Raw genomic sequence first — 15567 nt, forward strand, 5'->3', positions numbered from 1 at the left:
TTTACCTACAAATTCATAGTTGTGTCTAAAATCCGTATTGTTCAGTTGTAATGAACCTGTTATATGAGTTTGTCTTCAATACCTGCTAAAGGCCATTTTCTGAGAAAGCTTCACTGATGCTATACTTTTGTTTTACCAGCAGACTGTCAAAGTAGGGGGTAATTAGCTGCTTAGTTTGTGTTAAAGTGGTTGTAAAAGAATACGTAAGTATTTGCAAATATGTTTGGTTTTTTTTAATACAGGTTAAAAAGTTATGCGTTCATGGGGTGAACTGCGTGCAGCATAAGATGTGGATAGGATTAAAAAAAAAAAAAAGGTCTTTTTGCTCCCAGGCTCCCACCAGACGCCTATGGGACATGGTTGCTGAAGCAGGAAACCAACTGTGTGTAAATTCTCTCACTTACTGAGCTTATTATCCTCGGTCTTTCCGCTGTGTCCTTGGTGTGCATGCTGTCCTCCCAACAGATCCCCCTGCTGCAGAGTTGGCAGTTTAAATTCAATATAACACCGGTCCCTGGTAGTAGCATGAAAGGGTTATGGAAAGACCATGCCTAGGAATAAAACCGGCAAGTGCTTATTTACGTTGAATTATCACTTGTATCTTAAAGTTATATATATGGAAAATATTCTTCATAATATACTACCTTTATTGTCTTGAACGTCTCTCTCTCTGTCTTTCATAAAAGTGTCCAGTGTTTAAGTGCCTCTGTAAATAATAAATGAAGAACTCTAATTGAATATCTTGCCAAAAGTCTCTCAGTTTTTCCTGGCAGAACTTTGATGTGAGCTGAAGGTCTTCAAATTCAAAAGGTAACAATCTGAGGATAAAGTGTTTCCCGTAGGCATGCCTTGCCAGCAGCAGCTTCTGTAAATGGTGCCAGCGGTACCTGGTGCCTTGGGTTACTGCAACTGGAGATGGCTGTGCCCCCAAACTATTTAAAGCTTTACAGTGCAAAATAAATCTTAGCATTCTGTTTGGAAACTCAAATACTGCTGCTGTATATATCTCAGTAGGGATACAGTCTCCTGGCTTTTTTCTTCCCTTTCTGTCTCAATCTTGCCTGCTAAGCAGGCAGTTACATTTTTGTGATTATTTTTTTTTTTTTTTTTTTTTTTGCTACATGTTCTTAGAGGAATCCCTCAAAGAGTTTACTTTTGTTAGCGGTAGAGATACACAGACTGACCAGGCAATGGTCATCTTTGCATCTGAAACAAGGGAGGTAGTGTTCAAGCTAAAATGTGACGGGTTCTTAATCAAAGGCAGGGAGTAAGTAGATGGAGAGTTAGTAAGATGTTTGTAAACCTGTGTGTAACCTAGTTGTGCTTTCTTCAGTAGGATAACAATCTATTTGCTTTGCAGTTATTTTTTTTTTTTTAATCTTCAATAGCTAAATTAGAGTTGGGAGCTGCGTGTCAGACGTTTAAGCACGCAGTCGATGGCGTACTGGATGGTTTCCTACGCGGGGAAGAAAAGCAAATGGCTAGAGCACATCTCTAAAGAGGTGGTGGTTAGGTAGGAAGGCACAAACGAGCCTTTGGGGCAGGGGAGGTGAGATCTGTGCTGCTGCAGAGGCCATCGCAGTGACAGTCACATTTCAGGGAATGCCTGTAAGAGGAAGGGTACAAATATAAAGAGAATAGATTGCTGTGACTTTGGCAGCGGTGCAGAAAATGGGAAGGAAGAGCTGAAGAAAACGAATTAGAGCAAGGCAACTGCATTTAGAGCCAGCAGTGATGATGAAATGAGGGAAGTGGACAAAGAAGGGTGGAAAGCTGTATCTTTTGGGAAGGGTTAGATGAAACAATAGACTGAGTGGGGAAAGGGGGTGGCAAAGGAAAGAAGGAGAATACACAGACGGGCAAAGAGAGGTTACAAAGAAAAAAGTTATCTGAAATTTGTGGTTGTTGAGGCGACAGCCATCAGTTTATACAGGTGAAGGAAAACTGCAGATGCTCCACTTGTAGGGAGAATTCTAAAACTAAATTGCTTTTAGTTCTCAACAGGGGAAACTTTTTGTTGAGTTTCTTGGGGAGGCTAAGTGTTGGCGTTTCATCGAAGGCTTTTTAAATCTCATTCGAGATTCGGAGCCTTTTTTTGCCTCATTTTCTAACGTTACTAAACTTTTTTGACCTTTGCAACAATGCTGAGCAAGTAAGATGCAGCAGAGAAAGTTCCCTTGCTGCCCGAAACATGTGTGTAGCTTCCTGTGTGCGTGAGCACCTCTGGGTAGTTCCCAGGCCGCCCGGTTGCCTGTGAGCTCGGGCTTGGGACTGGGAGGCCCTGAACTGTGCTCGTAAATCCAGTGTCCAGGTGTCACTGTGGAATGAGATCCCATCTCTGCAGGCACGCTGGTATGCACGCCAGCTGCCCGCTCTGAAGTGCTATTGGATTGCTCCTTTAAAAAAGTTGTAAAGCACACGTATGCCATTTCTGCATTTCAGCCCACGCCGACTGTATCCCTTGGGCAGAGCTGGTGAACGCTGCTAAAAATTTGGGTCGCCGATGAGCGTTGCAGCAGCATCTCAGCAAAACAAACTGTACCCTCAGAGAGACTTGGGAACGTTCTTTGAAGGATGGATGTACCTTTTCATTTCATGTGTGTTTTCTAAAACACCTTCACTACTTGTTAAATCAACTTGATATATGTCTTTTGATGCGTTATGTTTTATTGCTGTGGAGTTCAGAGGTCACCGTTGCTTTGGCATTTTCAGTTTCATCTTCCCGTGCTGCTTTGAGTGCTTGTGCAGCAGCGTGCAAAGTGAGATTGCTGATGGGTTTAAAATGAAATGGATGTCGCAGCAAACGTGCCAATGCCAGAAGAATGATGCGTGGGAGAGACTAAGAGACCACGGTTATAAGAGGGCTGCTCTGTGACAAGTAATTTTTTTCTTGCAAGGGAGAAAATAAATTGAAGGGAACTGAGAATGTATACTGAGTTGTTTAAACTAATGCTGATTAATAACAATACTTATGTTCCAGTGTTTTTTTTCTCTGGTGATGTCGTCTTTGTACTAATGCTACTGTTTATGTTGTTATATAATCTGATTTCTTGGTTTGATTTTTGTAGTATTGATAGTGCCTCATTATTTGCAGAAAATCCACTTTTTCTGGAAAATCCCTTCCTTCCCCAGTTTATTGGTGTGTTTATGAGCTCAGCGGTGCGACATCTGACAGACTGCTCCATTTGCCTGTCCTACATCCACACATTTCCCAGTATGAGTAGTGCATGACCGACACCAGATAATGCAAAAATAACGCAATGCCGTTTGTATTTTAACAACAAAAAAGCACTGACTCTTTTTAGAAACTTAATTTGCCTCTCATGCAGGGTAAATTAACAATGGGAGCGTTTGGCGGCCTGTAGTTTCTTCATTGCTTTGTTAATCCAGGTCCCCTCAGGACTTGCATCTCTGGGCTTCTACCCCAGGAAAGTAACATTTTTATTGGTGACCAAAGAGTATTTCAGCTTCCCAGGCCCATTTTTTGTACGAGTACGGACAGAAATTTGTAAGATGTAGGTAGGTACCTACTTGCTAGGAATAGGGACTGACGCGCTTTCTGGGTAAACTGGTAAAAGCTTTTCGGGTCAACTTTTAGCTGTGTCAGTGCTACAAGACTTTGTTTTGTTCATTGACGTAGAGGAGAAACACAACTATATATTCAGTGTCACGAGTTGCGGGGCTGCGTTCTGAGCGTCATGCTGTTGAGAAGTTCTTGAATATGGAGTTTTGTTACAAAAGAAGTCGTGACAACTTGCCTTCTTTGCCCTTTTGTGAGGCCGATGTTTGTATGTCAGGATGCCTCACACGATGATGTCTTCTTCAGATCTTCAGTCATGCCAATTTAAAGTTTTCAGACAAAAATACGTACAGCTTTTTTGAAATCTGTAGTCAGAATCTGTTTGCAAAATCTAAGTTACAATTACAGCTTGTATTTGATAGGAGAATCTTTTAGGCAATTCTGTTTGGGCAACAAAGGACTAGCTAGGGCAACTTGATATTCAGGCTGTCTCCATCACTCCAGTGCTTCTCGAGACAAAAACTGGACCTGTGCTGTAACACTTGCAAATATTTTTCAGGAGTAGCCTCCATGGTGAAGCGCCTCTCCTTCCAACACCCTGCTGGCTCTGTTGTGACTTAGCAAATCAGTACATTTATATAATTTTGATAGCTGGCTTCTTACTGAGCTGTATTGTACTCTTAAAATTCTGAGTCATATGCCTTGACATCTTATCACTTTACTTGGCAGCCTTAAAAATCCTAGATTGGACACGATATCAGGCTTACAGTGCTGCTTTGTCCTTGAAATGTCACCGTATAGTCGACTGTTGCTTTACCAGTGGTAGAAAAGCAGAAAATCACCCTGGGATGAGGATGCCCCTTTCATGGGGTAGCTCTGGGACATCAGGGCCGTGACTGTCCTCATCGACAGCTGGGGAGAGTGGCAGTTTCTCCCACCCTTCTCCAAGCTGCTGGCGCTTTGAGATGTGGGGCACGGTGGCGTAGGCTGAAGAACGCTTGGCTCAGCTCTGCAGAGGGGTTGGAGAGCAGAGGAAAGGGTGAGAGACAGAGGTGACATATTCTTCTGTGGATGTGGCGGCATTATGTTCTAGAAAATGTTGCTGTTGCTTCTGGCTGCTGTTAGGGGAAATTCTGTAGGCTGTATCTCAACCTTTTTGAAGATCTGACTGGTAGGTGCGCAGTCTGGTCTCTCTAGGATATACTTTCTGCTACACACGTAGTATGGGTTTTCTCCAGACTCCATCTTCTCTTAGGGGTTATTGTTAAAGCTGCCTTAGATTAGTCACTCTAAACATACTGCTGAAAGTGTTGGATGAAGGCCTTTTATCATCTTGCTCAGTAAGAGGTGACTTTTTCTCGTCTCAGGAGTAGCGTGCCTTGGCTTCCTCTCTCCTAGTTGTAGATTGTTTTCCAGAGACACAGCGATACTGAAAATTTACTGAATTCAGCACTGCCATTCGGATCATAAGCGTCTTGAAGACTCTGTCTTGGTGCTGCAGATAGGTGAGGCAAGTCAGGTCACTTTGAGTCTGGAAACAGGGAAATAAGCATTGCAATAAAACGCTTTAGAGCATGTCTGTGGCAGATTAGGAGAACTGTATCGGACTGTTCTGAAAACCTGCGTATTGCTGTGTTGGCAATTGATGGAGTTGTGAGGTGTGAGCTGGCGGTTGAAGCTTTAGCATTTGCTTTGTTATTTGCGTTGTAGTTTCTTCTCATCTTCCTTAATCTTTGCAAAGTGCAGCCCCAAAACATTGGTTGTGCATTGGGTGAGTCAAGGCAGGGGAAAGAGCAATTTCTTGTCCCTAAATCCATTTCTTTGTCTTAGATCCACCAATCCGATGACCCCACTAACGTAGTTGTTACCGGACTGGTAAGGTGTCTAGGTTGCCTTGTCTCTCTAACAGCATTAGGAGTACGTAATTGGGATTTCGTTCAAGAAAGAAGTAGATACACCAAGCTGAAGATGATTGGCTGCTCTCTTTTAACAGACAAGTCTGAGAAGGAAAACCCATTCGAATCCCCTTTCATTCTGGATTGGTGGATCTGAAGCCCAGAAACAAAGTTTCAGGTAAGAAGTCACCCTGTACTATCTCTTGCTGCTTCTGCTTAGATGAGTTTGTCCGCAAATTCAGTATCTTGCTTTAACTGCTTGATGTCCCTAAAGCGTTAGAACACACCAAGTTAGCTGCTGAGCTCAGAGTAAGAAAGGGCGTATTCAGTAAATGCACATGCAGTTTATTAGGAAGTTGCAAATCTACCGTGGAAAACAGGCCTAGGAACACAAGGTAAACTTGTCTTCTGCGGAGCTGGGAAGCAATATCTACAGGTACAGGGGCACTAAGCCAGTGGCTTCTGAAAGGAGAAAGCAGCCTTACCAGTGACTTCGGTGAACTTCTTACTCAAGTTCAGGAAAGTAACAGCTCTCTGCTCTGACTTCTAGCTGTGTATGAACCTCTCATGAGTTCATCAGAAATGTAGAGAACTCGTCTAGTTGTTCGTAGTACAAATTCCAGTGGCTTTTACCCTGCTAAAATGCAATTTGAAGTTCTGTTGTGGGCAGCACTTGGAGTCAGCCTTTTAAATCCTTCATGAGATTTCAACGTAAAGTTCTGTTCCGAGTTGTTTTCAAAGCATAACTGAGCCAGTCGCAAGGCACGGTTTTCAAGTGGAGCTTTACAGTTATAGCAGATTTATTTCAGAGTAAGGGGAGTATGGTCGCACTTTGAGTCACATTCATCTGAGACTTTGAGATGACTGTAAAAGGCTACAACATCTAATCTTAAAGACAAGTTTGGAAGGTATTTGTGTGCGTTAGGAAGGAAAGCCGGGTCCCTGGCTTATAGGGATATAAATTTACGCGAGGTAAATACTTGGTGTGAAGAGGAGACCTGCAGCTCTCGTAACGCCCAGCTTCAGTGTAAGGCAGTGCTTTAATGAACTTGGCAACTTATTTCTAAAGTTAGTAGGAAGCAGTATGCCTCAATTCCTTTTGATATTAATAGCAATAACACTAAGCCGCTTGAGTGTTCTCTTTTATAGACAGCTATTAAAGCGAATGTTAAGGCCTCAATACTTAATCTACTGCAGAAGAAACTCTTGTAGGAGCTGTTGATCTTGTGTATCGTTTTAGCTCTGTGTTTGTTTTGCTGGCGTGGTATTTTGTGCAAAAATTATACTTGAATTTAATTGATGAATACATATATAATGAATTATTTGCGCACAGGGTAGTGTTGTTTCCTGGTTTGATTTTTTTTTTTGAGTACTTTATTTGGTTAGGGTGGAGAAGTCTTGGGCATGCTTTTTTAGGATAATTCTTTAAAAAAATCGGAGGGAAATACTCATTAACCTTAGTCTGACACATTTGGTGCAGTCTTGTCTGATATCAAATTGGATTTGTCCCACGCGTGAATCAGACTCACCTTGGAGTTAACACTGCAAAATAACATCTTCCCGTGCAATATTTGCTGTTCAGGGTGTGCCTTTTTCTAAGATGAGAGAATGGGAAGGCAGAAGTGGACTTGGCATCTTTAATGACGAAAACTGAAAAGGGGAAATAATTTAAAATACACTGGGGGGGTGGGAAGGGGAAGCATAAATGTGTACTCCTGATGATTAAGATCCCCGATGTTATGATATTTAATATTGCTTAACTTTTTGAAACATGAAACAGTCCTATCAAAGGCAGTAGAAAGCTAAGCTGAACTCGAGTGCAAGTATATGCAGGTTGGAGGCTTAGTCCTTGCCCAGGTTTTGAATCTTACATTTCAAAAGGCAAAATGTAAGTCAGGTTTCAAAGGCTATGTAAATGTTCCTCTGCAGCATTTGATGCACAAACCCTGAATGTGAACTTAGCATTTTATTATGTGCTGAGCCCTGACTTCATATGCATTACTCGTTGAGTTAAAGTGTACGCTGCCTTGTCTATGCTAATTTTTAGATGGGGTTAGTATTATTTTTAGATTGTGTTAGGCCTCAGCCTTAAAAACTTAACACAGAAAGAGAGTCTAAGACAACTTTTACCATCTTAGACAAGTTTTGGCCACGTTTTTCTAAGTGTTTACCTTATTCACTCAAAGTTTCTATTGCTTCAATTGGCAATGCTAGGTCTTTTTTCAGTACTTCTCTTTTTTTCTCTCTCTTCCCCCCCCGTTATGATTTACTATGAGCAGGTGTGCTGCTGTCTGTAGATGTCTGTAACACCTCGGTTCCTGCTGCATAAAAGCTTGGGAAAGCCATTTTTCTTTTGAAATGGCCTTTTCTTTTTTCTTTTTTTTTTTTTTTTTTAATATATAACATAGGATACGTTCATGCAGAAAGGAATATCACACTTCTGGAGTTTCGAAGCAGTGGGAATTGGGATGCATGTACATGACGGAAGCAAGGGTTAATCTAAATACTGTGTGTTTTGGAAAGTTTAGACAATTACAGTGAACATTCAGAGTGGTTTATGTAAACGTATCAGGGTTTTCTTCCTAGTCTTTTGTGTCTTCCTGGAAACGAGCTATTGCATCTCATAAGTATTACCGTGATGAGTAAATTATAACTGAGTAAGATTGTTGTTATATTCAAAGAAAGCATTTAATCTTTTCTCCACTGAATCCGTATTCCTTTTGTAGCATTCATTTTGTTGTAGCAAGCGCGTACTTTGATCTTCAGGAGCGGAGCGGGACTGCGTTACCGATCACCCTTCTGTGAATTCATTGTCCTATCTAGAAGAACGGTGTGGTAATGAGGAGAATTTATCTGATAAATTATTTTCCCTTTGTCTTGCTTTAAATTTCCTGATTGCTCACTTAGTATTTTTCCCCAAATGCAAGAAGCTTGCGTGCAGAGCTTGAATGGCTATTGGAAGGTTGTAACATTGAGCGATTTTTATTTTGAATGGCAATCATTTAGCTAAACAGGCTTTTCTAATGGAAGTGTGACTCAGCTGTTGGCTACCTATTTTTATTTTTTTTTAGAATGATCTGGTAACAATAAAGGAATAATCAAAAACATTTCACAAGTTAAAATGAGTTTGCCACGCTGTGGATACCTATTTTTCAGAAATTCGCTTTTGCATTCATCGAAGGACAGAAACGCAGGAGTAAATTACATCTAAGACAACTTTCTTGACCTGAGAACGTAGCTGTTCTTAAATCGAAGCAGAACACTGGAATGCGTATGTAAAACTCCGTGGGTTTTGGAAATACCTTGTACGAATGGTACTCAAAAAGCCTTCCAAATCAGACACTCAAGACTGGACGTGAGATTGCATTTTGGACATGGAAAAGGTAGTGATGTGATGGCACCGAATCCAACAAACTTGTATGGAGCATGTGAATACACTGCATCTCTCAAGGGACAACTTGGTTTTGAAATGAGAATAGGAAGAGTACAAAGTGCTACTATTGGTCTGCCGTAAATTGTTTCTTTGTTTTGGGGTACCTCGGCAAAGGTATTAAATGTCGTACCAAAATGCGTTACTGTGCCAAGCCAGGCTGTCGCTTGTGGAACACCCATCTTTGTGTTGTGTGCATGCCCCCACACTTTATTGCTGACTAAGTGCTCGCACTTAAGACTGCACTTCGACATTTTTACTTTTTCACCTCTTGCAAATAATCAGCCTGCTCGTTCCGATATCTAGTTGGTTCAACACTGTTCTGCTTGTCACTGTTTTGAATAAAAATCTCTTAAAGTAAAAACAGCAGGTAAGATCTGGATGATATCCCAGCTAGCAAAAGGGGACAGAGTTTGAGTAGTTGGCAACTATTCCCTGCCGAGTGTAAAATAATACTGAAGGCCTTTGAACAGTGTTGCTGCTTTCTGTTTTTTTTTAATGTCTGATTATCGTTGATGCTGATTTTTGAGAAACTGAGATCTGAGCTTGATATTAAATTTGATTTGGGAAGCATATAGCTTTCATAAAGGGGCATGCTGCCCTCAAGTCTGAGTTTGCTTTTCAGAAGACCTCTGTCCCAGCATTCGTTCTGAGCTACTGGGAAACGTGTCTGGCATTCCCAGCCATAGAGAGTTTTAAGTAACGGCAGTCACCCTATGAATTTATCAATATTAAGTGTTAATGGAAATAAAGAAGTATCGGTTCTGTTAGTCCTGGCCTAAATCACAGGAAGCTAAACAGTAAATTAAAATTTCGGATAGCACGCGAGTTTCTTATAGCTTAAAAACCTGTAGAGAATTCAGAATGAAGGTTGGAGTTTTTTGGTTGTACCTTTTTTGCCCATCCAAATCTCTGTTTGTAGCCCCGTGGACACCCAGAACGTGAACTAACCCTACTGAGGAGCTGGTCTGTCGTCAGGAGAACGTTGGGAAAAACATTTCAGACTTTAGGATTTGTACACTTTAATGATTTGTTAGGTTCTAATGTTCAATTTAGTTTTGTAATAAACTGCATAAGAAAAAAGTTGTTGCAGGAGGAGTGAATTAATGTAATTAGTCATGCTCTTTGAAAAAAAATGGAGTCAATTAGCTCCTTCATTTGTTTTACTGTGTTTTTCTTTGACATTCCAAAATGCCTCCCCTTGCCAATCTTTTTTGGGCTCTGTCTAGAAACTGATTTTTCAAAAGCAAGGATATTTTTGCCTTAAGAACAGAATTTCCCAAACTGTAAACGTACCAAAAGATTTTGATTCCTTATGTTATCTTGTACAAATGCAGTGAACGCAGTGAAAAGTTCTGAGGCCGTAATTTTAATACTTTATAAAACTTCCAGCATTTAGGCTTGGTTATGTAAATGCTGTCATTCTTAATTATGACACTGCAGTATTGCCATCCCTGGATATCAAAGATGTATTAGTTCCATCAGGAGCACAAGCTATAGTCCGTATTCATTTCTTGAGCAATTTAGCGGGCTTTATCGGATAAATGGGTGATTTAATTTTTTTTTTTTTTTTTTTTAAGGGAAAAGAAAGTGTGAGGATTTCTGGGGGACGTAGCTCCTCATTTCAGATGCCCTGAAATGAACGGTTTCTGGACGTTTTACAGTGCGTTAACAAAACGGCAGTGCTGTACACCTATGAGAAGTCCAAAGTGAATGAAAACTTTGGATTGTTCAGGGGCTGATAGGGGTTTTTTTTTTGTTTTGTTTGGTTTTTATTTGTGTGCCTCTATTCTAAAAGTTACCACCTGTGAAGTTGATTTATTGGAAGAACGCTGTTGCGTACTTTACTATTACTATAAGAAGTTCTTAGCACCTGGCCTTTAAAGACATTGAAGCATATTCCTTTTTTGCTGATACTACTGAGAATTCATAGTTTTGAGTATAAATGCAAACATTTGCTTGGGTTTCCTAAATTTGAGATTTCGGATTGAAACCTAAATCTCGAAATGTAATTCCTGAGGCTGGACCGCCAAAGGAGTTCTTTGTGTATAGAATTAAAATCAATCATCTGACGGTAAAATTAAAGTATTAATCTTCCCAAACATAAGGCATCTAAAAGGTCAGATGAGGGTTTCTCTGTTTGTCTTTACTCTTTCAGCGTCATTTGCTCCTTGCCATGAAGCTGTAAAGCTCCTCCCCTGCCTGTAGTGCGTTCAGATGAACACACAGCGATCCTAATGGTGGGAGTCGATTAAAACTCTGCATGGCAAATTAGTACGTTCCGTAAAGTTTGAGTTTTGATTGGCCTTATCTTAGGCTGTACGCTTCTATTGCCTGCCAGCAGGATTGATGCTGTCTTACGTGTGCATTTAATATTCTGCCTGTTGGCCGGGGTCATTTTCCCTTTCCCAAACTTTATTAAATGGCGCTTATTAAAAGGCGGGTGGAAAGTGAAGGCGTTAAGTTCAGGCTCTTGTTATGCGAAAATTAAATCTTTAGTACACTATTATGCTTTTATTCATGACAGTTCCTATGCAAGCAGGGTCAAGAAATAACATGTCAGTGAAGCACACAAATATTTGCACATTCCTCTTTCAGTGTGAAGTAGAACGCAATATTTAATTTGTAGCATTGTGCAATATTATTGCTACAGCTAAGTGTCCAGTGATTTTTATAAATCCTTTTATTCAGGGTTTTGTAATAGTGTGGAAAGGTTTTTGTGTGGCTTAAACTTGGCATGGAAACGGCCTCTGTGTCTAATGTATTTTGAACTAAATTAAAAAATTGTTCTCAAGTTACTCATATTTCTCTTAAGTTCTTACAATTTGCCTTACTTGGCCAGAGCAGTTCCTAAAAGAAAACACAGTCTAATAACCTAAACCAGTGATTTTTAGCTTATGATTTGTGGCCTCCTGTAGGTGTAGGTTCGTTATACAGATCATATGCACGCTTTTGTACATCTTACCTGGAAATCTTAGGAGAGAATTTTGTGGTGTTTCTTAATGAATGATTTTTACTAAGTGATGTGAACAGAATTCAAATTTTTTTTTATTGGGCCTGTATGTTTAAAAATGCAAAAATTTATCAGGTCTTTAACAAATACCTGCAGCAGTGCACTGAATTTCGATGGTTCAGTGTTGCGGAAAGACCATTTGGGTATTGTGCCAAATAAGATTAAATAATGAAACAGATAAGAAAGGAAGTTTTTTGAGTTATATACGCTTGTTTTGAAGCAGAGTTGTAAGCGGTCTATATAAGATCCTGCATCTTCAATATCAGGATCAGTGGGTTTGAACAGTATATCCTAACTTTAAAAGTATATAAATCCTTTTATTTTTTGGTGTCTCGTTGAAATTAAGGTAGTTTCCCTAATGTCACTGGTTGACTGTCTTAGAACAATTCTGGGAACTAAATTTCGAGTGTTTGTGTGAGGACGTGTCAAAGTGAATTACTGCCAAGTAATTATAGCTATGTGGGATTAATTACTCGATAGCGAAATGAAAAATCATATTTCTCTAAGCTTTTAATAATATAAAACTGTGATTTATTTTGATATTGAAGGAAGAATACGCTGTAGCATAAATATGTTTATTTTTACCTCTGTACATAAGGTATATACACCCAATCATCACATGACAAATGCATAGTACAGAATATCCCTATGGAATTGCAGCCTTCCCGCTGAATTAGAGGAGAGAGCATTCCCGTGTGGCTTGCTGCTGTTAGGGTCATTCTTCTCCTGATTTTGCTTTAATTTCTCTCTCTCGCGCTGAGATGAAAATATTAGGCTTTCTTTTGTTTTATTTCTAAGATACAAACCAAACAAAAATAAGGTTTTTAAACTCTTCGCTTGCTCCGGGCTCCCTCCTTCCCCTCGGCGCTGGCACAAACCGCTGTCCCCGACTCTGCACCTCCCGTTATTCCACTTACAGCTTTCATCTCTGTGGGATTTTTCTTTTAAAGCTTTGGTGTTTCTTATAACTAAATTGGAAGCCTGGGTGAAAAATATTGAAAGCTAAGTCTGTGCCAAATTTTAGAGCTGGGTTTGTGCGCCGATAGTGCTTAATTGAATCCTTTTCCCTAACTTTATCTGATGGTTATGTAGTGCATGTACTGTTCTGTCCTTAAAAGGAACTGTGAAATAACATCATTGAGCTATAAAAGGTTTGGGGAGTCTGTCTGCATCAAATTTCTTCAGCTTCAGAAAAGAAACAAAAAGGATTTCCAACCTTTTCCTAACTCCTGGTGTCAGCAACGTGGAGTCTGGTAGTTAAGCTTGGTTCTTTCTGGTTTGGGTGGTGTAGCGAGTAATAAATGTAATTAAGGTATAATTTGGCTTTAGGATACCCTCAACTGAGAATACAACTTATTTTTTTTTCCCAATAACCCATTTAATCAGGGTGCTGTGCATCTCGACTATGCAGAACTTGGTCTTGCAACTTGAACGTAGCTAGGTGTTGGCCCCCTTTAAAAATACTTAATTTTTTTGGTTGTGTCAGGGTCCCAGGTAACCTCAGACGTTGCTGTCGGCTTTGCTGTCAGAATAAACACGCCCAAATTGGTTGAGAAAGTTGAGACAGTGCGGGCTGCCAAACCTTAATTACCCAAGCTCCTCCGGGTTGTGTTCCAAAGACTTGGCCACCCTGATGACGAGCTCCTGCCCTTCTGTTCCTGGCGGGCGGCTGCAAAGGTAAAAAGGCAGTTTTGGCCGGGCGGGTTTGCTGGGGGAGGCGTCTCCCAGGGATGCTCAACTGATGGACCCCAACTCTAACAACTCCAAAACAACGGGTAGGACGTCACGATGTTGAGCTGGGCACTAGGAGGTTGCAAATGAGGAAAATCAGCTCGTTCTCCTTGGTAGGGCAGAGGGATGGCTTATTTTCTGAAAAGGATCTTCAGTCGTTATTTTACCCTTGGCCTCTAACCTTGTGATTAATGTAGAAATAACATAGATAAGTACCCACGTTAACATACTAATGAGTTGCCTGCCTTGAGTGATTTGTTGTGGCATCTAACTGCTTCTTCTCTTCCTTCCTTTTTGTCACCCTGCAGTGTTCTGTGCCAAGGTCTTTGTGGCTAGGCTGCTCCAACCTGGTAGAGAGCATGTGCGCACTGAGATGCCTGCAGAGCATGCCCAGTGTCAGATGTCTCCAGGTGCCTTTCTTCTTTCTTGTTGTAAATGTTATGCGTATGCTGTTGAACATTTGTTTAAACTCTCAGGACTCTTGTTTAATCAAACTGTTAAGTCTGCTAAATGTTTTTTGTGCATCCTTTTCTGAAATCTTCTACTTAACTGCATTCTAGGAGTGAATCTTAAGAGGGCTTTCTGTACAGTAGGCTCTTGCGGGGGGTGGGGGGGGTGGCGAGCTTTTGTGTTTTATTGCCTGTTTACTGAAGTTGTGATATAAGTAGCCTAGTTGTGCATGTTGCCTGCTACGTTTTGCTTTCTCATTTAATTTAAAACAAAAATAACGAGCTTTGCCATTTCTTTTAAATTGCAATGAACTGACTGGCCTGTAATATTTGTGTGATTTAATTCAGAGAGGATAAGCTTTTTATTTTCTACTAAGCGGGAACCTGGTTATAGCCTTACCTTACAGTCGTTGCGCATGTTTGAATGCAGAATAGTTAGCATGGAGTCCTGGAGCTCGTTGGGTTACTCTGTCAACTCAGTTTCTTAACTTTTAAAAAGTGAAGAACAAGGGATGGGGGGCTTACTCTGCATAGAAGACCACTGAATCTCGAGTTCTCTGTTTTTCTTCTAGTAAAGCTGTTGAAGCTGAGCCTGCGTAATTTATAGATGGGGGAACTGCTGCTCTTTCTTCGCTGGTTTGGGTGGGATTGAAAAGGATAAAAAGGGAGATTTTGATACCAGTTAACAATTTTGAACTGCCGGGATATTTACCTTGGAAAGAAAATGCAGAACATGGGTAGTAACTGTGCGGCACTTCCTACAGTGTTTCTGAATGTAACCTTTTTAGCAGAACATAACTATTATTTAATAGTAGTATCTTTTATAACATAATAGCGTTATTCAGTGGTTCAGTCTTTCATGTGTACGAAATGAATACTTAAAAGAAATTGCTTTTGTGAATGAAAACACGAATGGAGATTTGTTTGCAGTCAGTCCATTGGAGTTCAGACACTGGATAACGCCAATGTCTTGCCTTAAGAGAGTAACCGCCTGTTTCAAAACTTCTCTTGCCTGCAGAATGTGGCCGCTTGAGTTCCAGCAAATTTGAGTTTCAGAATTAAAAATGTCTTCAAAATTTCTGTTAAAATACAAACATGTGTTTCTGTTTGAATGCTTTCTGTTTCCGATTTTGCAACACTATTCAAAGGGCTGGGGGGGGGGAACCCCCGTGACCAAGACAGAAATATAGATGGACAATCCAATTTTCCAGAAATTGCCACTACCTCTTGGCTAAACAATGGTTGCAGTAGATGCTTATAGTCATGGCAAGGCAAAGTCACAGAGGTTTGCTGTCTGTCTTGGGAATATTTACAAGCTAGTTTTAATGTAAGATCTTCCTGCTCTCTTTGCCTGATCCTCAGCGTTCACCCCCTCACTGGAAAAGTAAAACAAAACTTTTTTTCAGTGAGAATTCTGACTGTTTTTCTCCTTGGACCTAACTTGTCAGTGGCCAAAGAGCATGTTAGAATTTTTCATCAAGCGATCGTAGTTGTTTTTAAGATGGATGGTGGTGTTGAGGGTAGTTTGG

At 40.5% G+C, this 15567-nt stretch overlaps 1 protein-coding gene across 6 annotated transcripts in view; it reads left to right on the top strand.

Annotated features, from left to right (window-relative positions):
• Positions 1 to 15567, top strand: part of FBXW11 (F-box and WD repeat domain containing 11) — a 74679-nt gene that overhangs the window by 3194 nt on the left and 55918 nt on the right. The window contains exons 2-4 of one of the 6 annotated variants that reach the window (XM_063348809.1): positions 5514 to 5593; positions 8142 to 8250; positions 13898 to 13999. The exons of 1 other annotated variant lie outside the window; for it this stretch is intronic. In XM_063348809.1, coding sequence (XP_063204879.1) covers positions 13949 to 13999 — 51 coding nt within the window. In that variant the 5' untranslated portion in view covers positions 5514 to 5593; positions 8142 to 8250; positions 13898 to 13948. Of the gene's footprint in view, positions 1 to 5513; positions 5594 to 8141; positions 8251 to 13378; positions 13536 to 13897; positions 14000 to 15567 lie in introns of those variants that run through there. 4 more of the 6 variants (XM_063348810.1, XM_063348811.1, XM_063348813.1 and 1 more) reach the window with 4 other exon arrangements.

The sequence above is a fragment of the Chroicocephalus ridibundus genome, chromosome 11 (assembly GCF_963924245.1).
Source record: "Chroicocephalus ridibundus chromosome 11, bChrRid1.1, whole genome shotgun sequence".
In the NCBI taxonomy this organism is placed as follows: Eukaryota; Metazoa; Chordata; class Aves; order Charadriiformes; family Laridae; genus Chroicocephalus; species Chroicocephalus ridibundus.